The sequence below is a fragment of the Talpa occidentalis genome, unplaced genomic scaffold, assembly GCF_014898055.3.
Source record: "Talpa occidentalis isolate TD23 unplaced genomic scaffold, MPIMG_talOcc4v2.1 talOcc4.12, whole genome shotgun sequence".
NCBI classification, from domain to species: domain Eukaryota; kingdom Metazoa; phylum Chordata; class Mammalia; order Eulipotyphla; family Talpidae; genus Talpa; species Talpa occidentalis.
In genome coordinates, this window is record NW_023601212.1 from 92,580,122 (window position 1) to 92,604,592 (window position 24,471).

At 51.9% G+C, this 24,471-nt stretch overlaps 1 protein-coding gene across 1 annotated transcript in view; it reads left to right on the forward strand.

Annotated features, from left to right (window-relative positions):
* The first annotated feature begins 1,158 nt into the window (after positions 1-1,158).
* SYT17 (synaptotagmin 17) overlaps positions 1,159-24,471 on the forward strand; it is a 53,984-nt gene continuing 30,671 nt past the window's right edge. The window contains exons 1-5 of the mRNA XM_037507542.2: positions 1,159-1,274; positions 4,657-4,674; positions 5,314-5,462; positions 11,539-11,687; positions 14,620-15,239. Coding sequence (XP_037363439.1) covers positions 1,260-1,274; positions 4,657-4,674; positions 5,314-5,462; positions 11,539-11,687; positions 14,620-15,239 — 951 coding nt within the window. The 5' untranslated portion in view covers positions 1,159-1,259. The remainder of the gene's footprint in view (positions 1,275-4,656; positions 4,675-5,313; positions 5,463-11,538; positions 11,688-14,619; positions 15,240-24,471) is intronic.

The following is a 24,471-nucleotide window of genomic DNA, read 5'->3' on the forward strand; positions in this document are numbered from 1 at the left end:
GAAATAAGCCACACACAAAAAAGTGCAGGTACACGAGATTGCTTCATGTAGACTGCATCTTTTTGTTTATTCCACATTTATTTTCTCCATTTCCCCCACAACACAGCCCTCGCGCCCTGCCACAGCAGAGACCTTGTCACGGGTGAAAAGACATACAAGGGCTGGGAGGTCAAAAGCTGGCTAGGCCGGCGCCGGGCACCTGGAGGTGGCCGCGCATTTGACAGGACGCGCAGCGGGCAATACTCCACCCCGGCGCCCTCGGCGGAGAGCCAGGCCAGCTCTGCGGCCTTGGGGTGCGAGGCCCGCGGTCGCCGAGGCCTCGGGGCGCACGGAGCCCCGCCACGCGGGCAGGCGGGGGCAGGGGTGGGGGACACGCCCCGGGGCGCACGCCGGGGCGCGCGGAGCTCCCAGCCGCGGAGTCGCGCACCGCGCCGGGCGCGACGCTGGGTGGCGCTGACGGGCCGCCCCTCGCGGACCTGTTGCGCCCGGGGCGCTGCTCCCCAGCTCCAGGGGAAGGGGGCGTTCCGCGGGCCCCGCGCGCCCCTCTCGCTCGGGCTGCGGCGCCGCCGTCGGGCGCCCGACACCCGCCCTCCCTCGGGATGGGCGCGCGGCCTCGGCGCGTCTCGCCGCAGCAGTTCGAGGCGCGTCGGGGGGGCGGGAATAAAGTTTTCCAACCTGACCTGGGAGAGGGCCGGGTGGCGAGGACCCTCCCGCGCCAGACGCCCCGGCGGCCCGCACTGCGCCCCCCGGGCTCCGCAGCCGCCCCGGGGCTCGGCTCTCGCCAGGCGCCCGCTCCCGCGCGGCCGCAGGGGCTGACCCGCGCGCCGCCCCCGCCCGCCCCCTCCCCGGCCGCACCCCCTCCCCGCCGCGGGCGCGCACGGGCCTCGGCGTCTCCGGCCCCGCCTGCGCCCGCAGCTGCAGCGCCCGCGTCCCCGGGCTTCCTCCCCGGGCCGGAGCGGGGCCGGGGCGCCTGGGGAGGGCCTCGGGGGGGGCGGGCGCGGGCCGCGGCGGGGGCCCGGGGCGCCCCAGCTCTCCCGCCCCGGGAGGCGGCTCCGACCCCGGGAGCCGGCGCGCGGGGAAGGCAAGGACGGGGCGGCCGGCGGAGGGGCGGGCGCCGCTCATCAGCCACGCCGGTCACGTCTGGGGCCACCGGCTGCCTTTTCCTTTCTTTCCCCCCTGCTTCCCCCGCCCCTGCTGGCGAGGGCAAAGTGGCCGCGGCGGCGCCATGCCCGGGCCGGAGTGAGAGCGCGCGGGCGAAGATGGCGTACATCCAGGTAGGCTGGGGCTGGGGGCGAGCCCGGCGCGGGGGGCGGGGGGGGCCGCGCCCCTCTGCCCGCGAGCGCGCGGGAGCCGGGGCGCACGGCGAGGCGCGCGCAAACTTGCCTGGAGAAAAAGGGTGCCCGAGCGCAGGCACCTGTGCAGCGGCGGGGGCGCACCCCGAGAGAAGAGGCTGGGGACCCCCACACCCCGGGATGACGGGCCCCATGTGGACTCCGCGGGCACGCCCTCGCCTCCCGGGGAGTTGGTGGGGGTGGGGCGGACTTTTCTCTGCACTGCCCCCTCCCCCTCCCGCTTGCACCCCACCCCAGGGGAGGGGCCCGGCGAGGGCGGCCCGGGGCGAGCCCGCCGCCCGGCCCGCCGGCTGCGGTTGCCGTGGTGACGGCTCCGGCTAATGGGCCGGCGGAGCGAGCCTGAGGCAGCTGTTCCGGCCGGGAGGGACAAGGACGTCGTCTCTCCCGGGCTCGGGGTGCTGAGGGTTGGGGAACCCTCCAGAGGCGTCAGAGGCATGCTGCTGCTGCTGCTGGGGTCGGCCGATTATTTTCGGCCATTGCATAGGGGGTTGGCAGTTGTGAACCCCCACCACCTTGGGGAAGCTCCCCCAGGTATGCTTGGGCTGAAATAATTTCCAAGCATCTTTTTTGGGGGGGGCGGGGGAGGGAGGACCCCCTGATTAAGACCTTTTTCCTCAATACAAGGGGGAAGCAGTGACAGGTCAGCGCCAAGGTCAAGCAGTCAGACCCACAGAGCCGCTTGCTTCTGGGACTGAGTCCTCTGAGCCCCAAGCCCACAGGCTCCCCCATTCCAGGGGCCTCTGGACTCACTTCTTCCCTGTGTCACAGCCGGGGGGCTGCTGGTCCCTGTCCCCCTCTGGCTTACACATCCCCTCGTCTTGTGCTCAGACTTCTCAGCCTGCCAGGAGCCCTGTCACCAGGCATAACCTCCCCCTTCCTCGCCTGGCTTAGGGGAGCCCCTGGCTTTCCTTTTGGAATCCCTAGGTCCTGTTTTCAAGTTCAGCCAAGGTCACATGTGCCACACACCTCCTGTGTGCCGGATGTTATGGGGGGGAGGGCTATTCTACAGTCGCTCAACAAATACCTGCTTGACCACCTACTATGTGTGGGCACTGTGGATATAGCTGTGAAAACTGCACAGTCCCTGCCCCTGAGAATGCACAGCGTCGTGACTGGATGAACCTTAGAACCTTAACACTGCCTTCAGCACCGAGGAGTTAAGTCACTTGCCCAAAGCTGAGCTCCTCTTAGTGGTCTTGGTGTGCTTGGAAGGGGAGAGGGGATGTGGTGCATCTGGTGTGAGCGTGGCGAGCGTGGCCAGGCGATTTGGCTCGCCTTCTTGTCCTGTAAAGGACCAGTGACTGTATTCTTTGAGGACTGCGTGGTCCGTGTCAAGGCTGACTTTGGTGCTGAGCAGCCCTGGGCTAGCATGGGCCAAATGGGCGGGGCTGTGTTCCTATAAAACTCCATGTGGGCACTGCAGTTTGAAGTATTCCTCTGCCATTGACTTTTTCCCAACCTTTTCATAAAGATGTACAAAGCATTCGTAGCCAGACGGCCACCCGAGAACAGGCCGGAGGCTCCCAGCTTGCCAGCCCCTGTTTTTTGTTTCCTCCTGACTTGAGTCAGTCTTCACCACAGGGCCAAAGTGAGTTAAGACACAGCCTGACTGCTTCAGCTCCCTGGTTAATCTGTGCTTCCCCGGCAGTTCTCTTGTGCAGGGGCCTTGCGATGGAGATGGTGGTTTCTTTGCAGGGATCCTGAGGGGCTTTCTGCTCATCGTGGTTTTATGAGTGTTTTGTTTTTAATCAACAAGTGCCTAGACAAGACTTCCCCAAATTAGGAGAATGGGTATAGGAGAATGGGTTGTGGGAAAGCAGCGCTTTATCCTTGTGCTTTTCGGAAGCACTCTCTTCCGTAACCACACGAGGGCACAGCTTTCTGAGGCTTTGTTCACGGCTGGATGGGCCAGGACAGTCCCTGGTGCCCAGCGGGTTCCCACTGGTCTGGACAAATCACCTTGTTCTCATAGCCATCGAAAGGGTACAGATGTTTTGCAGCTGGACAGCACACGTACGTTCATTTTCATAGTGTCTTGAGTTAGCCTCCCCAACTTGCCTAAATCGCAGGATTGGCGCCTGGTGAGTTTCTCCCCTCTCCTGTCTGCATGACCCCCCTCAGGTCTTGCCTGTGGAGGGGGGTTGAGTTTTGCTTTGGCAGAGTTTACGATTTTGTCCTTTGCTTCCCAGCTGGTAGTCATTTCCTCACCATTTGGGGGATTTTGAATTTCTCACCAGCTACCTACCACCCCGTTATTAATATTTTCTCCATAAAATGGAATCACTATTTTCTTTTGTTAAAAAGCATACAAAAAAGGAAACTTTGTGTCACTCCCATCATAGAACATCAGGATCACTTGATGTCAGCACAAGGCAACTGGACAAATTAACGCGATGCCACATTATTAAATTCTAGCAGATACGGCAGCCTCTGCTGTGCCAGGGTCTACTCTTTTTGTGTAAAAAGGAAGGGAGGGGTTTCCAGTGTTTGAAAGAGGTTAGCAGTGTGCCAGATGGAGACAGTCTCCTTGGAAGAGAATTGCAAAAGGAGACCTTTCGCCTCCTTGATTCGAAGTTCTGAGTTTGAGCCCCATCTCCAGAAGGTCCCAAACTGGAATGGGGGGCTCCCCCTAGCCCGTCGGACTTACCTGGCCCACTTGGAAAGTCTTCAAGACTTCCCTGGAAGAGGGGGAGGGTGTCTTTGAGAAGATGGGCTGAGGGGTGGGGCCGGGGAAGGAGGTAGCCCCACCCTCCCCAGGACCAGATTATGCCTGCCTTGTGGGCTCCCTCTATTTGTGGGTGGTCTTAGGAAGCTCCCCACCACCGCCATTGGAGCAGAATTGGAAGGTAGGGCCTGCGGGAGGGCGGGGGAGCGGTGACATGCACTCTGCCTGCCTGCGCGCTCCTCATGTCCTTTGGGTTGACTTCATGGCTATTTCTGAATAGCAAGGTTTGCTCCCTGCAGTGTGGCTGCATTGGATAGCATGACTATCTATCCCCTCGCTCTGATTCATAACAACATACGGTGCAAAGCAAATCGAAATGCTAAAGTTTCCCATCTATTCGGTGTTGGTTAGCCAGGAGGCTACCAGCAGCCCTGAGGATAGCAACACCTTGTTAGCGAGTCAGCTCCCTTTCCAGGATGGTAAGTGGAAGGATGCAGGGCGGTTTTTTTTTTTTTTTTTTTTTTTTTAATGTTTTCCTGGAGTTGCTGGAAAATTGCTAAACTGGTCTTGTCTCTCTCTCTTTTGAAACCCCCTCACTCCCTACGCCCCTTGGCTTCATCCCGGATCTTAAAAGGGCAGTTGGAACCTTTAAACGAGGTGAGTTCATTGGATGATTTGTCTGGTCTGGCTTCTAATCCAGCAGTGTTTGCCTTTCATTTTGGAGTCTTCCGTGGGGCTGTGGGGATTTTGATAGGAAACAGTAACCAGATGTTGATAAGGGCACATTTCCATGCCTCTCCATGCCAGGGAGATTCCTGGGTGAAAGGACACCCCCTTGACAAGACGGGTTTCCCGCCCCACCCCCTTCTTATTCCGTTTGATTGTCTCTGTTTACTGTCATGTCACTGAGATGATTAAAAAAAAATTTTTTTTTTGCTTTGCTTTCGAGAAGACGGTAATATTTCTTATGTCTCGAGAACATATTGTGGGGCCCTCACCGGGCTGCGTGCACCGCCCACATGTCGACAAAGACATCCACATAAACTACAAAAGAAAATACCTGCAAATGTTTTGCTCGCTATTAACGGCTGCAGCGCGTCGGTGTTTGCCATCTTTGTGCCTGCAGTTGGTAAATAGACATGGAAAACATTTTGTTCTAAGTGTTCCGCCGCCGAGACAGACTCCTGAATGTCATTATTTCTCATCAGGCATCGGCTTAATTTCAGGTTTTTCCTCCCTTCCTCTCCACCCTTCTCCCCTCCCCTCACCCCTGCCCACCTCCCCCAATGGCCTCAGGGTTTTCTTTCTAGAATCTCTGATCTGCTGCTGTGCAGATGGACTTGCCGGCACTGCTGTCAGAAGTGCTATGAGTCCAGCTGCTGCCAGTCGAGTGAGGATGAAGTGGAAATTCTGGGACCTTTCCCTGCCCAGACCCCTCCCTGGCTGTAAGTACAACTGCTTGGAACTTCCTTGAAGGCGAACTCAGGACCTCTCCTCCCAGTGAGGGTTTGGGAGGTGAAAGAGGGCTGGGCTGAGCTTGCAGGGACCTCTCTGCCGGTGGGCATGCTCTGTTTTGTTTGGCAAGCTGGCGAGGCCAGCTGGTGGTGGAGCTTGAGTTCAGCCAGCTCCCGAGACAGAGCTGTGGGATGCTAAGCGTGCGGGCACTTGGCATCACGTTGAGTGCTGTGCCAAGTGGAGAGAGCTGGGCGTACCTTGAGCCTTCTAGGTTCTAAGGGTTGCCATCCCAGTGAGTCTGACCAAGTGTCCCAAGCACCTGGTGTCGTGCTTGGCACAGAGTGGATGCCCGATAAGTATTTGTTGCGGGGATGGGTGGAGGGAACAAATGAACAAGTGGTTTTTTGCTGTCCGGAATGAGAACTTCAGAAATGGGGAAGCAGAAAAGCAACGCCAGGCTCCATCCTGTCCTCCAACGCTGTTTATGTTCTCTCCGGCATCTTTCATTTTATTTCCAATTCGTTCTCCTCCCGCGCCTGCATACAACATCTCCATCTGCCAGTCGCTCAGATATTTTGGGAACGCAGTTTTAGAGCCTCTCAGCCACGTGTTGGGTCCACCTCTCCATGGCTGGTTGAGGAACGTGGCCAGAGTCTGGGTTGGGTCCGGGTTAGAGGAACAGTGTGGTCAAGCCTGGGAACCATCAAGTGTAACTTCTCTTGGTGCAGCTGGGGGCAGGGGCAGGGCGGAGAGACCGTGTGAGGTCCCAACGCCCATGGCTGGAGCCTCGGCAGGGACCCATTGAGATCTCAGATAAATCCTCGGGCTGAGAGTCTAGAAGTCTGTGGTACCCCCTCTTTCTCTCCAACTTGGGGGTCATGCCTTAATCCTCTGATTTTTCTCTTCTTGGAAGCAAGTATTAAATATTTCCAAGGCAAATTGGCTCTGTGTCTTCAAATCCTATTTCTCTTGCTTGTTTCTAGTTCTGTGACCTTGGGCAAGTTGCTTGAGTGCTCTGTGCCTTGATTTTCTATTTGTAAAATGGGGACGATAAAAATATAGTTTTTATCTCAAACAGGTGTTCCGGCGATTGCGCAGACAGGTATATGGAAAAGTACCTCAGTCCACTTGACAGCTTGTTAATTATCATAAATGGACATGATTCTTTTTATTCTGGTTTGGCCTCGGTTTCCTCATCTGTAAAATGGGAACAACACTACAGCTTCTAGGGTCACGATTAAGAGTAATGACTTAGGCACATAACGTGCTTGGCACAATACTGAATATTCTTTTCTGTCATTGTTAGGTATGGATAGACATTCTATAAACTAATGTCAAGGCAATCCTAGGGAATTCTTCTGTTATTCATGGGTTGTAGTCTGAATCCTGCAGGTGTGTGTAAAGTTGAGATATTTGGTGAAACCAAGCTGTTAATCAAGAGATCATTCCCGCTTTCCGGTGCCCTATGTGGTGGAGGTGGTACCATCTCGCGTCTTTGACTCCACGCTCGGAAGAAAGCTTGCGCAGTGAGGACAGGGCTCACTGTCTTGTTCATGCAAAAAATAGTTTTTGACCGACTGACTAACAGTCAATTCTAACTAGGCAGATGAATCTTGAGAGTGCTAGTCATCCCGGTGAAAGCGAGTCTCGGGGTCTCTGTTAGCTCTTTCTCTGGTGGACCCTGAGTGCCAGGCACTGCAGTATACAAAGGCCAGGCAGAGTCAGTTATTATGCTCAGGGGGTCTAAAGCCCACTCTAGGTGATAAGCAAGTACCTAAGTCCAGCCCTGAGAGCTGTGCATTTACATCCTGCATGCCCAGATGCCATCCCGCATAGAATCTTGTTATGGAAAAATCCAGGGATAGTGCCTTCAGGAATAGTTGGGTCCAGGGGCTCCAATGATGAGCTGGGTGTGTTCTCTCTTCTTCTTCCTCTTCTTCTTCTGTGTTGACCTCATTCTCAGACTTGCTTCTTCTTCACCTTATTCTTAGCAGCATCAAAAAAAGACTCATTGCCCTTGGGCCATGTGTTGGTTACTTTTGAGTAGCAGAAATGCCACAGTGGGTCAGGTCTGGGTTGCCCGAGCACTCTGCAATCAGGGAAAGGTCCTTTCCATCTGAAACACACAAGCTAGGCTAGTAGACCAAGGGTTGGTGAAGTTTTCCTACAAAGGGACTTATAGTAAATATTTTAGCTTCCTGGGCTTCATCTCATTACAACAACTCATCTTATCATTGTAGAGCGCAAGCAGCCATGGGCAGTGGATACGTGGGTGGGTGTGGCTGTGTTGTGTGCCAGTCTCTTTCATTTGCAAAATCAGGCAGTGGACTTAGCCTTGTCATTTGGTGACCTTCATAACAGATAGTTTGGCGCTGTGACTGAATCCAGGGCAGGCAAACATGATAGATGGACACTACATCTAGGGAAAATTGGGGGAATCAGAACACGAGTCTGCAAGCTCAGGTTATGCATGAGGGTCTTGAATGACAGATTAATAAATACAAATTTTCTTGTGATCTCGTGGAGACCCCTGATGTGCATTGAAAACTGCTGTCAGGCACCCATTTGTCCCCACACCCTGGAGGTGAGTGTTACAGATACGCAGCCTAGGTTCCGACGCTGAGTTGGACAGCTGTGCTTTGCTCTGGCTGCTGTTCTGTGCAAGCAGCATACTCATTCTGTGGGAAAGAAGTGGGAACTCTCTGGGCAGAGACTTCTTTTGGTTTTGCCACCATCAGAGAAGTAGACTGAACCTTCCCAACCCACCACAGAGCTCCAGGAGGCACCCTCCACATGGTGTCCTGACCGGCATCCCTTGAATTGTGCAGTCTGCAGCGTGAAGAGCTGTACATGGTCTGTGCTTCCCGGGATGAACCCGATCTCCCTGGAACCTTAGTCAGTGCTTAGCGTGTTTTTAGCACTCACCATAATGTAAAATGTTAAAAATCTGTAGAGGGGAAGCGGGCGGGTTAAGTCATTCAAAAAGTGAATTTACAGCTTGTGTTTTCCCCAGATTTATTTACCAAGTGGGCAGTTGCATGTTATCAAACAGCAGGGAGTGGAAATGTCAAGTGAGCAGCTCTGCAGTGCTGTGCCTGCTGTGACATTTGAGCCAAGAACCAGAGGACATGTCTCTCTGCAAGATGACATGTGGCAGATGGGCTGGCCCTTTGTATGATTTGGGGGGGGCACACCATGCATTTTTACATATGCTTCCTTCATGTGGGACCCCCAGCTTTCCTGAGCTGGGTGGAACTGGTGAGTGTCAGGAAAGCGTCAATATAAACAACTCCTTTTGGGGCATTGCCAGAAATACTCTCATTGAAGAGCGAATTAAAGTCAAATTATTTGTCCAGCAAGCATATCTTGAGTACCTACTGTGTACAAAGCTCTTATAGACCTCGCAGGGGATGCCCAGTAGTGTGGTGGACTTCATGGGCTTCTACCATGTAACACTGATGCCAATTAACTATTCATCCTGCCCCACCCCCCACCCCTAGGCCTCATCTGTAAAAGGCACTTAGTAAGTTGCTCAGCACCTCTTACCTTTGATCATAAGTCTCACCATTAAGAAGCGTGCCAGGCATGGGAGGGTGCCAAATACTCAGACCATTGTATGCAAGAGAAATCAGGTAAAATCCACAGGAAGGATGTATCTATCCATTCATCATTCATTTATTCCTTCAGAATATAAACATGGAATGCCCCAAATGTGCCAGGTGCTATGCTTCTTGACAGGACTGAATAAGCAGCTGTGGCTTAGTGTCAAAGGCAGAAGATAAACTAGCCGGTCAGAGCGAATGATGAGTGATGTGCAGTGAAGAAGGTGCAGGGATAGGGGTTGACGGGTAGGGATGGGGGTAGGCCGGGGCTTCTCTCTCAGCCCTTGAAACTGAGACCTGAATGATGGGAAGGAACCAGACAGTTGAATGTGCCAGGAAAAGCATTCTGTGTGGCGGGAACAGCATGACTCAGAGTGCTAGAGGAGGGGCAGGGAGGCCTGGTGGCTGTAGGGGTACTTGGGCAAACGCTGGTACTTGTGACTGAGGACTCAGCTAAGGCTGAAAGGGGCTGTGGTGTTTAGGCTGATCCTTGGAGACCAGATGGGACTTCACAGGTAGAAGCGACCCAGTGGTCACACACGTTAGCCCTACCTTGGTTGGAAAATACTGCTGCTTCACTGAACAAATAGAGAAAGGAATGATGGCTCCACTATGATCCCATTTCCTCCCACTCTTTCCCCACACATCATTTGCAAAGTCCACCTTTTACAGATCAGGACAGGGGGCAAGAATGGGGCATCCCCTCCCCCATAACTTGCCCTGTCTGGTCCTGGCTGTGACCCTTGTGTCATGTGGAAGATTATAAGATCAGTCTCATTTCATGCACAGATGCATCTGAAGACCCCATAGAATTTGAAACTTTCATTTTTCTAGACTAGTTTGCCCGGCAGGCTTAAATGTCAGCTTGGGGGGATGTGACCTCAGAAGCTCTCTGTCTACAAGCCTTGAAACAGCTTAGGGCCTTATTATAAGCAGCAGTGATCTAGAGGCTGCATTGCCAGCTTTCTCTCTCCTTTCCCCTCCTCTGTCACCCCTACCTCGCTTTGTGAGTAGGGGGATCTGGGAGCCACCCTGTTGTAATACCAGCTAAAGCGTATTGAGCACCTGGGTAGAAGCCTCAGCCACTGTTCTAAGCATGTTATGTGTTTCAGCTCTTGGTGTTCACAGCAGCCATCTGGGGGCGGGGGATGTCCCATTTGACAGATGGGGAGACAGAGGCACAGAGAAAAGGGACCTGCCAAGTTCAGCAGGCAGGGTTCAAGTCCAGAGAGAGTGAGGTTAATTGCTCCTCCAGATCATCTGCCCCTACCCACCCCCACCCGGTGGTGCTCTTCATTTTTTTGCATCTCCTCCTCCTCCTCCTTGGGAACACATTGAGTCACAACTGCTGCTAATTCACAGCTGTTTCTTCACTTGGAACCATTGGTCTTAAATTAGTGATTCTCAGAGCCCCTTCATAGCTGTAACCCTGCCACTCAAAGAACCCTTGAGTGACACACAGTTACAAGATATTTTTTTTTTATTTTTTATTTAAGGATTTTATTTATTTATGCACCTCTGGTACAGGCCAGAGGTGTGGGGATGAGAGGATTCACCAGAGACAGAGCAGGGAACAGAACAGGCAGACTTACCAAAATACACTGCTGAGGGGAGCAGCGGACGAGACAGGAGAGGTCTGCTGTGCCTTGTGGGTAGCTCCCTGGCTGGGGGATCGAACTCGTGCTGCAGTGGCTGCGAATAGCTTCATAGGTTGCGTCTTAACCCCTTGCGCCACCAGGGAGGCCCTACAGGATATTTTTAAAAGATGTGAAATTATAGACACAGGTACCGCTCACCGAAAGCCACTCGCACAAGTTCGGATGCATAGAAATGCCCACAAAAAGAACTGAAAGTCCTCAATTAGCCAGAGTGGCGCCCCCACGTGGCATGATCGCGAATAAGTTTACATACCCTCCTCTGGGTCCCAACTTTGAGATGATGCAGACTCTTGGCAGATTGTTCTAAATTAGGAAATATTCGCTCATATCATTTCATCTTTTGTGCAAAAAAAAAAAAAAAAAAGGCAAGACATTACTGAGAACTCAGGGCTACCTTGCTATTTAAATGTGCATCCTTCAAATGACACTGCACTGTCTCCTTCAGGGACTGAGGGGCCGGTCTCTGGGGTCTTTGTTTTTTTTTAAAGATATGTTTATTTATGCATACAAGAGCTGGGGTGCATGTCAGAGGTGGGGGGAGGGGAGTGAGAGGATTCACCAGAGACAGAGCGGGGAGCAGAACAGGCAGATCTACTGAAATACACTGCTGAGGGGAGCAGCGGGTGAGACAGGAGAGATCTGCTGCACCATGTGTGGGTCAGCTCCCTGGCCGGGGATCGAACTCGTGCTGTGGCGGCTGCCAATATTTCATAGTGCTGAGACTTAACCCCTTGTGCCACCCGGGAGGCCCTCTGGGGGGGCGGGGGGGGTCTTTAACAACCACTGAGCCGTCTTCCCTCCAATAGGATGGCCAGCCGGAGCAGTGACAAGGACGGGGACTCCGTCCACACGGCCAGCGATGTTGCGCTCACCCCGCGGACCAGCTCCCCCGACCGGAGGTGCTCTTCCTCGGACACATCCAAGTCCACCTACAGCTTGACGCGCAGGATTTCAAGTAAGCGCCCTCTCGGGGCTGCCGCGGGTCCTGGCTCCAGCAAGCCTGTGCTGCGCAGCCACATTCAGAGTCCAAGAATTCAAATCCCGCTGGTTGGGTCCCCAGGTCAAAGGGAGAGTCTTCCCCAAAGACTCAGCAACGTCCCCAGGGAAAGATGTGAGGGCGGGGATGTCCCAGGAGGGGTGGGGTGGAGTGACAATCCAGGAGACAAGGTGACAGGAAGATAATGGCAGTGTGACAGGAGTGCATTGCACCTGATTTTTGCTGAGTCCAGTCAGAAGCAATCATTTTGATTGATTTTTGCCCTTATTGATCACACGTGGCATTGAATTGGCTCAACTGCTTGACATCGCCGGTGCCTGTCATTTCAGACCCTGACGGGTGAGTGTCACCATGATATACAGCAGGGTGACAAACACAGGGGACCTCGGGGGCCAGGAGGGTCAAGTCAGCGACTGAGTGCAGGGGCTAGACAGAGAAATGTCACCCTGATGCAGTGACAAATGCTGCTCTCTTGACCTCAAGAGGATGCGATGGCAGAGTGGGGGCTGGACGAGCGGAAAGTTTGTGCTCCATTGGAAAGAGCAGCTGTAATGACTAATCTCTCTAAGGAGAAACTGGCCACCTGGGTTTTAGATGAAACTTTCTTGCTTTTAAACCCAAACAAAATGTGTTTTTGGGTCGAATTTGACCCAGTGAGTCCTGTTATGCTTATGTGTTTGACTAAATGGCATGATTTGGGTGGGGAGGCAAAGGACAATAAAGCCCACAGATGCCAACCCTGTTCCCTACAAATGTGCTTCTGCCATCTCACTCAGCCAGTGTCTGAAATTCACTTAATGAAGGAAAAAGCTTCAAATTCATGAAATACCCACTCGAGTGGAAATGACTGGTGCCTGGTCTTGCTGGGAGTAGATGGGGAAGAAAAAGGAAACAGTGAACAGCTCAAGGGCTTGAAATAGTGAACCAGAGGGGCTGGTGGGCTCATCCGGGCCTGTCTTCCCAACTGCAGAATGAGAGGCCTGGTCTGTACCTTCACTGTCCAGCCAGCAGCCACTGGACACGTGTCTCTGCAGAGCCCCTCACTGGGCCAGCCCGAAGAATCAGAACTGAGAGGTGCTGGATTTCTAGTATGAAAAAAGGAAAATTACAAGGACTTGCTAAAATGTTCTTATGTTGATTATATATGAAAGTGGTCATGTTTTGAATAATGTCAGATAGGTAAAAGATGACATTTTTACTCATTTCTTCACACTTTGAAAAAATTGTGGCCACAGGAGAATTTTAAGTGACCTATGTGACCTGTATTTGGACTCCTATTATATTTCTCTTGGATAACACTGGACTAAATGATTCCTGAGTGTCAGGCCCATCTCTGTACATAGATGATTTGTGTTTAGTGCACAGATATCAAAATAGCCACCACACGCTGGGCAAGACATGGTTTTAGCTGGCAAGACAGGTGTTTGGGGGCGGGGAAGTACCATGAAAGAGCAAATACTACAGGACCCCACTTCTGTAAGGAATCCAAGTCAAACTCATGGGGCAGAGAGGAAACTGGTCACCAGGGGGCGCTGGAGCTGAGAGGGTTTCAGTTCTCAGAGATGAGGACATTCTAGAGCTCTTGCATTGCGTGCTGTGGACAATGAGTGATGCTGTACCCAAACATCTACATTTGTTAAGAGCTTGTGTTAAGTGTTCTTAAATGAAATAATAGGTTGGGAGCAAACTTTGGGTTGTATATATTTGTAGCATCAATTATGATGATGGTCTCATGCGTTTGTATTTATCTCCAAACTCTTCAAGTCGTATAATTAAACACGTACAGCTTTTGTATGTCAATCACACATCAGTTAATTGTTTAAAAAAAAAAGAAAAAGGGGCCTCCCCGATGGCGCAGCAGGTTGAGCGCAGTGTTGTGAAGCTGTCCGCAGCCTCCGCAGCACGGGTTCGATTCCCGGCCAGCCAGGGAGCTACCCACATGGCGCAGCAGACCTCTCCTGTCTCACCCGCTGCTCTCCTCAGCAGTGTGTTTTAGTCAGTCTGCTTGTTCTGTTCCCCACTCTGTCTCTGGTGAATTCTCTCACCCTCCGACGCCTCTGGCCTGTAACCCCGTACTTGTATAAATAAATAAATCTTCAAAAAAAAAAAAAAAAGAAAAAGGACTGGCATGAGCTCATGGCTGGAGTAGAATGATAGGCTTGGAGCAATGGACTCAGCTGGTTGATGAGAAGTGGAGAGGCACCCCAACAGGGAGGGGGTCTGATATGGTCTCCAAAGAAGGTCAGTAGTTTCTACTCACTGGGTTCCTGCCCCATGCAAGTTCAGTGTCAAAGCCTCTCCATGTATGTGCTCAGTAAATTCACCAGTCTTTGAGGCAGATGCTACAACTGACTCCATTTTACAGGTGGGGAAACTGAGTCCCAAGTTGTCTAAAGAATGTGCCTGGAATCACATGACTCATTATAGTGAGTCACTTGGCTCGCTAGGAAGTAGCAAGTTGGAATTTAACCCAGGCATTCTGGCCTACTCCCTGAATGTGGAGGCGGTATGGGGTAGTGGTTAGAGCTGGCCTGTGGGGTCAGGCAGGCTGGCCTGGACTCCTGTCTCCTCCTCTTACTCATTGTGTGAACTTTGGCAAGTTTCTGGGTTCTCATCTATAAAAGGGGTGATTTTTACCCATCCCTTGAGGAGATGACTTGATCTGTGCAGTGCATTTTGAAGCTGTGATTGACCCCAGTAGAGATGGTCAGGTGGTGACCATCATCTGGCTGCCTCTCCGAGAAAAAATAAGAGGATTTCAGGGTGTCAGGGAGCAGGTGGCAGTGAGCATTATGACCGACTCAAGCATCTGGGAAAGGGTGCCAATCCCTCTAAGGGCTGGAGGCCCCCAGGGTGGTGGTGCTAATTGTGCTTTCTGGTGATTGTCTAGGTCTTGAGCCCCGACGACCCAGCTCCCCACTCATTGATATTAAACCCATCGAGTTCGGTGTTCTCAGTGCCAAGAAGGAGCCCATCCAGCCCTCGGTGCTCAGACGGACCTATACTCCAGACGATTATTTCAGAAAATTCGAGCCCCAGCTCTACTCCCTCGACTCCAACAGCGATGATGTGGACTTCCTGACTGACGAGGAGATCTTGTCCAAGTACCAGCTGGGCATGCTGCACTTCAGCACCCAGTATGACCTGCTGCACAACCACCTGACGGTGCGGGTGATTGAGGCACGGGACCTGCCGCCTCCCATCTCCCACGACGGTGCCCGCCAGGACATGGCACACTCCAACCCCTATGTCAAGGTCTGCCTGCTGCCCGACCAGAAGAACTCGAAGCAGACGGGTGTCAAGCGCAAGACTCAGAAGCCCGTGTTCGAGGAGCGCTATACCTTCGAGATCCCCTTCCTGGAGGCGCAGAGGAGGACCCTGCTGCTGACCGTGGTGGACTTTGACAAGTTCTCGCGCCACTGCGTCATTGGCAAGGTGTCCGTGCCCCTGTGCGAGGTCGACCTGGTGAAAGGCGGGCACTGGTGGAAGGCGCTGATCCCCAGTTCTCAGGTAAGGGGGGTCACCTCGCCTCCTCCCGGGGGGGTTTAAGAAGCGACAGTTTGCATTGTACGATCAACAATTTTTTGTATTTCAAAGACCTTTTTTAAGTTTTAAAAATTCAAATTATTTTGAAATCATTTCGAGGTAGAAGTTACAAACACAGGACAGAGAGTCCCTGTGTGGCCCTCATCCAGCTTCCCCAGGGACAAATCTTAAACAAGCAGAGGACACAGCAAGTTGGAAATTGACGTTGCCAATGTGTGACAGACCTTGTTTAGTTTGCACTGGGTTGACTTGCACATTGTGCGTGCATGCGTGTGTGTGTGAGTGTGTGTGCATGCACTGGTGTGCTTCTCTGGAATTTTATCACGTGTATACATTGATTCCATATGTGGAGGAGGAGACATGGATTCTGAACCAAAGTCCACCTCGAGCCCGATGGGCCTGCCTTGGAGACGGAAGGCAAGTGCAGGCTGCTCGGGCTGTTGGGGTGCGTGGGGTATCACTGCTGGTCTCCGCGAGAGGCTGATGGCCGCCCCTAGCACTCAATGGGCCAGTTGCCTAGGAGAGGTAGACGCAGTTGTGTTGTGCTGGAGCCAGGGCTCAGTGTCTCGTTTCTGCCTGTCCTGATGGTGCAGGAGTGTGCGACTCTGGGGTATCCCGTTAGTTCTGCATCCTCTGCCTCAGAGCCCCAGGAACAGGTGGCCCGTGGGGCCAGTGTAGAGGCCTCTGGCTCACAGCAGAATGAGCTTTTTGGGGCTTTTCGTCTGGGGACGCAGCTCATGGAGCCCTTTCACATTTTGGTTGGCCTCATGTGATGTGGAGAAATAGCACCTGTTACCTTCTCTCTGGCGCTTCTGTGGAGGTAGAGGCCATCGGCGCTTACTGTTGTAATGGTCAATGACGAACCACACAACAGTGGTCCCCCTCAGCCATGGGCCTAGCTCGGTTTGTGTAAGTGACCTCTGTGACATCCCCACAACCACAGAACCACCTAATGACTCACGTCCCCCATCATTAAGTGATACCTGACCAGAAACTCTTCTTGAGAAACAGTAGCTTCTGGAGATAAGTCCTCAACCTGACATAAAGTATTGTATGTAAAAATATGGTCTGTATATGAGCTATTCATTTAGTCCATGAGTATTTGTTAGGGTCTTCTCAGGTCCCAGGGCCCACTGCTGCAGGTACAGCTCAGGCCTATCAGAGTTGGGTTCCAGACCCCCCAGTAAAACAACCAGCCTGATAAAGGGTGTCTCACAACTTTTTTGGATTGACAGTGCATATAAAAACGACATGTATACTATGTTGTAGCCCATTAAGTATGCGATAACATATCTAAAAATACAATATGCATACATTAATTTATAAATACCTCATTGCTTAAAAATGCTAGCCACCAACTGAGTCTTGAGTGAGTTGTAATCTTTTGGGTTGGAGGAGCCTATAAGAAATGCAGTTATCTGCAAGGTGCAATAAAATGAGCTGTAAGTAATGTTAGCGAGTGCCTGCTCTGAGCCAGTGTTCTGTGTGATTTACATGCACTCATGCATTTATACTTGCCAGCGCCCAGTTTGCAGAGGGGGAGACTGGGCAGAGAGAAGTTAAATCGTTGTCTGTGTACTAAGTGGTGGAACCAGGTCTCTTTGACTTAAAAAAAAAATGTGCTGCGACCGCAACATGAGACTGCGTCTCTATAGCAAGCACAACCAAATCTCTGCCCTCCACAGCGTTGCGGTCTAGTGGAAGGAGATACGCAGCAGGCAGATGAGTCAACGAATAATGCTGTGTTAAATAATGTGTTAAATAATGCAATAATTGCATTTATATGATGTTTGAGAACCCACAGAGCTACAGTAAAATGACCAGCACAGCGGTTATTCTGGGGTAGAGAGGAAGGGGGTTGACCAGAAAGGGGCATAAGAGAAATTTCTGGACTAATAATGATGTTGACCATCGTCTATGTCCGGAGTAAAATTAAAGCAGGGCAGGCTGGGGAAGTGATTGTAGGTGGGTGAGGAGATGACATGCAAGTAGAGAGCTAGGGGAGTGAGGGAGTGAGCCTGGAAGATCTCTGGGGAAAGAGTATTCCAGGCAGAGGTTGAAGGATGTGCAAGGGCCCTGAGGCAGGAGCTGACTTGCCCTGTTGGCAAAGTAGTAGAGGGAGGGAGGGAGCGGAACATGAGCTTCAACTGGGATAAAGGCCACATCGCGTGGTCCTGTAGGCCAAGTTAAGACTTGGATTTGATTCCTAAGTATGATGGAAGTTTCAAGAAAGGGGTCACCCGATCAGGCTGCCCTGGCGAGAACTCACGGGGTACACATTGCATGACAAGGTACTTACATCCCAAATATGTGAAGAACTCCAACAACTCAAAACTAAAACACAAACCCCAGTTTAAGCACGGCAACAGTTTTAAAAAGAAGCTTCCTGGAAGAAGACATAGGCAGGGTCGCCAGGCTTCCCAATATCTGAAAGTAGATCCACCTGCTTGGTGGATCTGGCAAGTTATGCTTTGGTACTGGGAATGATATCACCGTTCATTTGTATGGAAAAATTTTGGCCTCAGATCCCCCCCCCCGCCCCCGCATAACCTCCTATTTCTTCTTGGCATCTTGGACACTTAGAAGGAGCTCAGTAGGTGTTTTTTGAATGGAATAACTATCATTGTGTAAAGAGGATGAGCCTTTGCGTTAGACTGAATCTGTTGTGGCTCCAGCTTTGCCTTTACCAGTGTGAGCTTGAGTCCAACTTCTCACCTATAAATTCAGGACAATAATGGCTAGTGTGGGGTGGGGAGGGGTAGGGGAGTGTTGTGCAGAAAACAGTGGTAACTTCCATTGCACCCACTGTGTGCCCAGCATGATGCTAAGTGCTCCTATTGCATTAATTCTTATCCTCCCATTTTATGGATGACAAAACTGAGAAATGTGTTAATATGCCCAAAGCTACAGAGCTGGGATTTGGACCCAGGCTGTCAACTCCAGAGACTGTGCACTTAGCAGTCTGCCCTGCTCCCTCGCCTCTTGACAACGCAAGGCCAGGTGGGCAAAGCACCTGGCAGGTAATAAACACGGAATATGGGGGACTTGGAGCTCAGACCCTGGGCAGTTGGGGGAGGAAGCAAGGAGGGAAAATGCTAAAAGGTGGAGAGGCTGGGGAGCAATTGAAATTGAGGCCATGAGGAACTGGCTTTCGAATTTGATTCGTGTTTCAATATGTGCCTCTTTGGTCTTAACTGAGCCCCAGGCAGACAGAACTAGAAGAAATTTAGGACATTTTAAAAAAGAAAAGTAGTTTTATTTTCCTTTTAAATAAAAGGAGATGCCCATTGTTCTGTGTTCTCTTGCAAGTACCTGGGAGCCATCGGGAGTGATACATGCTTCCTGGCTGCATTTTGTATTTGAGATCACTCCCCGCCTGACACTAACAAGCAAGACCCTTGACAAGGCAAATGTCAGTCTTTGTAATGAGGATCCCTCTCTAAGTTGCCCTGAGCTGCTGTCAGCCCCGATCCTCTCAACAGAATGCTGCCTTGGTGTGTATTCAAAGGCTCTCCTGCCCAGGCTTTGTGGATAGCTGTGTTTTGACAACACTGTGCAGCCAGGCCTGGGCCCCAACCCTTGCAAGGCAGCATTAACTAGAAGTTTCTTTTCATGTGGTCCTTCTTGTTTTCCTCCTCCTGAAACAGAAGTGGAGTTTACATTTCAAGCCTCAACAAGAGTTTCTGATCCTAGTTGCAGCATGACCTGGAAGGGGAATTTTATAGGTGAGAAAGCTGCAGCACAGAGAGGTTGAGTGACTTGCCCAAGGTCACACAGCTTTCTGTGACAGTGATAGGGACTAGAGCTAGGTTACCTGACTTCCAGGCAGGTCTGGCCACAGTGCTCACTCTTTACCCACAAGCAAGTCAATGGTGGCTGAGAGCACAGGCCCTGTAGTCACACAGACCTGGTTCAGGCCCTGACTTTGCTACTTTCTAGAGGTGTTGGCCTGGTGAGTTAACTTACCATCACTAAGCCTCAGCTTCCTGGCCTGTGAAATGGGCGTCAGGTGGTGTCCTGGAGCCAGCTGGCCCCGGTTCACAGAGCCCATTTTTAAATTTTTAGGAATTTGGCAAGCCAGCTAACTTGGTAGCTTGGAATCACCCATTGTGTGTGAAATCGACAATCGATAGAAATCAGAGCCTTTCCCCCTGAAGAGTCACATGTTTCCGCCCCCCTGGGAGTGCGCTGTGCTTTCCTGGGAGGGTTTCATGGGGCAGAGAGCTAGTTCACTTTGGCCACAGAGTCCGGCCCGTGTAGACAGTGGAGCCACAGCACGGCGGAGCACATGGCCTTGCAGGCCAGAGTCAGTGTATTAATAATTATAACATCATTTATAATAGTTCAGTTAAAATTTTCCAAATCTACTCCTCCTCAAGCCAGGACAGCCCAATCGCTGCCAGCCGTGAGAGCTCGGGCAGTGAGTTGAGCCTCCATTCAAGATTCAGATTTCCAGGAGACAGAATCTGGCAGGTCCCCCCTTGGGCCTGGTGTCTTGGGCAAGTGCCATCAGCCATTCCCAGCTGACCCCATTCTTGTCCGATCTGGACTGTTACTCCCACTGGGATTGGCCTCAGGGTGCTTGTGGACCCTGTGCTGTGACCCTGCCGACTCCCCTGGCTTTGGGTGTCCCTTTGAGCTGGCACGGGCATTACATTGTGCAGACAGGGGTCAGAGTGCAGAGGCTAAAGGTCCTATCAGTCATCATCACTGGGATGTAGCTGCACAGTAGGGGTACCCGTTGGGGGACTGTACCGCCCAGCTAACTCCACTGCTTCAAATGGATGGAGATTTCTTCTGTCTTGCTCACTGTTGGTCACCCCGGGCTGGTACATGATGGATGTTCAGTGAAAGGATATGTGGGAGGGCAGAAGAAAGCTCAGAAGAAATCAGCGTGTTTGGGTCACACAGTAAATGTGGTGGAACCTCAGGCCTCACAGTGTTTCACAGTTGCCAAGAAACGCTGTATAATCTAAGAAACCGAGGGGACCAGGAGTTGAATTCTGGGGGAATGTACACGTCAGGGCACGGGAGAAGGAAAAAGAGTGATGTGGACGACCAAGAAATAAGCGAGGAAGGATGTGTGAAACCACAGAAGAATTTTAGCAAGAGCTGTTTTCTGCTGGGCCTTCACAGGGTAGGTATTCTGTCCCTGTCTCCCCAGGAGAAAGGCGGGTCAGCAGCACGTCCCAGGTCACACAGACATACCTGGGGGAGCAGGTGTTGGGATGTAGGTCTGTGCTGTGGTTCTTCCCCGAAACCCAGCACTGTATCAGCTTCCTGGAGCTGCTGTAACAAAGACCACGGACAGGGTAGCTTCCATTGACCAGATTTATTCTCTCACAGTTCTGGGGCCCAGAAGTCTGAAATCAAGGTGTTGGTGGGGTTGGGCCCCCCTGGGACCAGGGGAGAGTCTGTTTCCTGCGTCTCTCCAGCTTCCGGTGGTGCCGGCCATCCTCGGCGCTCCCGGCCTCCATCTGCGTCCCCGGATCTGACTCCGGCATCTTCCCCTGCTCTCTCTCCCGCTCTGTGACTCTCCTTAGAAGGACACACGTCCTCTTGGGTTGGGTTCCCCCCTACTCCGGTATGACCTCGTCTTAGCTGGGTTGCGTCTGCTGACTCCCGTGTCCAAATAAGGTCACATTCACCATGAAGTGTTAGGGCGAGACGCAGTTCAAAGAATGATCACCACGCTTCTCCAAATACCAGGGCGGGAGGCGAGGGCATCAAGACCACAGAAAAGGCCATTCCCTCCCGCCTGCAAGGAAAGCAACCACAGAAGAGAATTGGTTACAAGAGGTGCGGAAAAGCAAGTGATTGCAAGAGAAAGGAGCTCCTGCCAAAAAGACGTTTCAGACGTGCAAGTCTAAGTCGGTGACTCTGCCTGGAGCCTTCTGTGGCTCCCTGTTCCTCAGGGCAAGTTCAAATGCCCTCCCCAGGGCCTCCCCTGGTGGCGCAGCGGTTGAGCGCTGGGCTGCGAGGCTGCCCACAGCCTCTGCAGCGCTGGTTCGTTCCCCGGCCACCGGTGAGGGTCCCACAAAAAAACAAAAACAAACAAACAAAAAGCCGCAAGGCATGAGCTGACTTTTTGTTTCTTTCCAGCTCAGCTCTGCCCCCCGCCCCGCCTGTCCCCCTAGTTTCTTCCTTGTCTACATTGGCCGTTTCAGTGGTTCAGTGCGTCTGCTCCTTGACCCTCTAACTCCTGTTACTGCTTCTGCCGGAGAGTATTAGAAAGGTCAGCTCTTACAGCACCCCATTATTGTTCACAGCATGCACCAAATAATCTCATAATTAACAATGTGTAATAATCAATGAAGTACGTTTGCCACCAGGATGTCGCCTGTCTTGCTCACTACTATATCCTTATTGTCTAAATGGCCCTGTCAAAAGATAATTATTGAGCACCTACTATGTGCCAGCCCTGTACCCAACATGTGGCCATCTGTTGCAGGTGCAGGTGCTAGACCCTGCTGTCTCTAAGGCCCTCCCTTAGCGGGTGGGGCCTCTTGCAGAAATTCCTGTGCAAGAGCCTGGTCTATCTGGCTGCTGCTGTTTGTTCTTTTTTTTTTTTTCCCCAAGAGTTTTTAAAAAATATTTATTTATTTATTTATTTATTTATTTATTTATTTATGCATACAAGAACTGCGGTACAGGCCAGAGGTACAGGGGGTGAGAAGAATCACCAGGGACAGAGTGGGGAGCAGAACAGGCAGATCTACTGAAATATACCACCAAGAGGAGCAGCAGAGAGACAGGAGAGGTCTGCTGTGCCATGTGGGCCAGCTCCCTGGCCGGGGATCGAACCCATGCTGCAGTGGCTTGTCATAGCCTCATAGTACTGAGACTCAACCCCTTGCACTACCAGGGATGCCCCTGCTGTTTGTTCTTGAGGGGGCCTCTCCCAAACAAAATTCTGTCCCCTGTCGGTCCTTGTTACAGACCCTGGGTAGCTGGAGACGGGCTTCGTGTCAGCATCTTAGGTTTGAACCTATGGTTTCGCGTGTTCTGGAGCAATCCTGCTGAACAGCAGCCTCTGCAGCAGGCTGCTCATGGGAACTCAGTTTAGGACCAGATCAATTGCTCACTCTTTCCAGATGCTTGAGTGGATCTGAAGTAGGTTGATTTAATTTCGATGGCCGTTGAGGCCCAGACTAATGCTCAGACATCAAAAGACCCAGCTTCTTGCATCATCCCTGGAAGGTTTAGCTTCATAGGCAGGATATAAACAAGCCTTTCTCTTGTTGACATTCACTGAGGCCTGTGACGCACCTGGGGAGGTGGAGAGACGTAAAGCAAGATGACTGAGCTCACAGCCTGTGGGGGAGGTAGAGGAGTAAGGTTGAGGAGAGCCTTACCTCACACCATACACCAAAACCAAGTCCAGTGGCCCAAGGGCTTATATTTGAAAGGCCAAATTTTACGTTTTTTTAAAAGATTTATTTATTTATGCATACAAGAACTGGGGTACAGGCCAGAGGTGTTGAGGGGTGAGAGGATTCACTAGAGACAGAGTGGGGAGCAGAACAGGAGGATCTACTGAAATACACTGCTGAGGGGAGCAGCGGGCAAGGCAGGAGAGGTCCCCTGCCCGGGGATCGAACTCGTGCTGCAGAGGCTACGGACAGCTTCATAGGTTGCTTCTTAACCCCTTGCACCACCAGGGAGGCCCAAATTTTACATTTTAGAAGGAAACAAAAAGAGAATGAATATCTTTACGACCTTAGTGTAGCAAAGCATTTCTTAAAAGTTCGGAAAATGCAAACCATGGAGGAAAAATGGAGATGGTAAAATTATGAACTTTGCTTATCAGAAAACATACTATAAAAATGGAAAGACAAGCCACACCTTGGGAGAATGTTTGTTATCCACGTGTGTTAGTTTGCTGGGGCTGTCATGAAAGTACCCACACTGAGTGACTTAAACAATAGACATTGGGCCTCCCCGGTGGTGCAGCGGTTGAGCGCTGGGTTGCGAAGCTGCCCACAGCCTCTGCAGCGCCGGCTCGATACCCGGCTGCTCCCTGGCCGCCGGAGGAGGGTCCCACATGGCGCGCAGACCTCTCCTGCCGCCCGCTGCTCCCCTCAGCAGTGTACTTCAGTCCTTCTGCCTGTTCTGCTCCCCACTCTGGCTCTGGTGAGTTCTCTCACCCTCCCACGCTTCTGACTGTACCCAGTGCTTGTATAAATAAATAAAAATAAAATCTTTAAAAAAAAAATAAAATAAACAATAGACATTGATTCACAGGCTCTGGAAGCTGGACATTCAAGGTCAAGCCGTTGGCAGGGCCACATTCTCTCAGCAGATGCTGGGGAGGGCCTGTCCTGACCTCTCTCTTGCTTCACATTCCCAGTCTTTACCTGTGGCATTTTCCCCGTGTGCAGTCCAGACCCCCCACCCCTGTGAGGACACCAGTCATATTGCGTCAGAGCCCATCCTGCTCCAGTCTGACATCTGAAATGATGCTATAGTCAGTCGTCACTTAAGAAATGTGTCCTTCGGAGACTATTGTCCTGCAAAGGTCCTAAAGTGTAATCATACCAACCTGATGGTGGAGCCTGTTGCAGCCCCATTGCGCCTGCAGGCCCTGGGTGACAGAAACATCCTCGGTGATGCTAATTACGTCAGCACAACCCTATTTCAAATAAGGTCACGTTCTGAGATCCATGGGGTTGGGACTTAAACATAGGAATTGAGAGGGGAGGGGATGCAATTGAATCCATAACAACACATTGTTGATGAGTGATGTGGTAGTCACCCTATTTAAAGTGTCGCTATAAATTAACAAGATTAAGACAAATAGCCAATAGAAAAATGAGCAAAAAGAAACAAACAGCAGGGCCTCCCTGGTGGCACAGCGGTTGAGCGCTGGGCTACAAAGCTGCCCGCAGCCTCTGCAGCACCGGTTCGATCCCCGGCCACCAGCGAGGGTCCCACATGGGGCGCAGACCTCTCCTGCTGCGCCCACTGCTCCCCTCAGCAGTGTACTTCGGTCCTTCTGCCTGCTCTGCTCCCCGCTCTGGCTCTGGTGAATCCTCTCACCCTCCCGCACTGCTGACTTTACCCAGTGCTTGTGTAAATAAATAAATAAATCTTTTAAAAAAAGAAAAAAAGAGACAAATAGCGTTTTCATAAAAGAGAAAGCAGGAATAGCCGATAAAGACGAAAAAGAAGCTTGACCTTTTAAGCAGACAAAGAA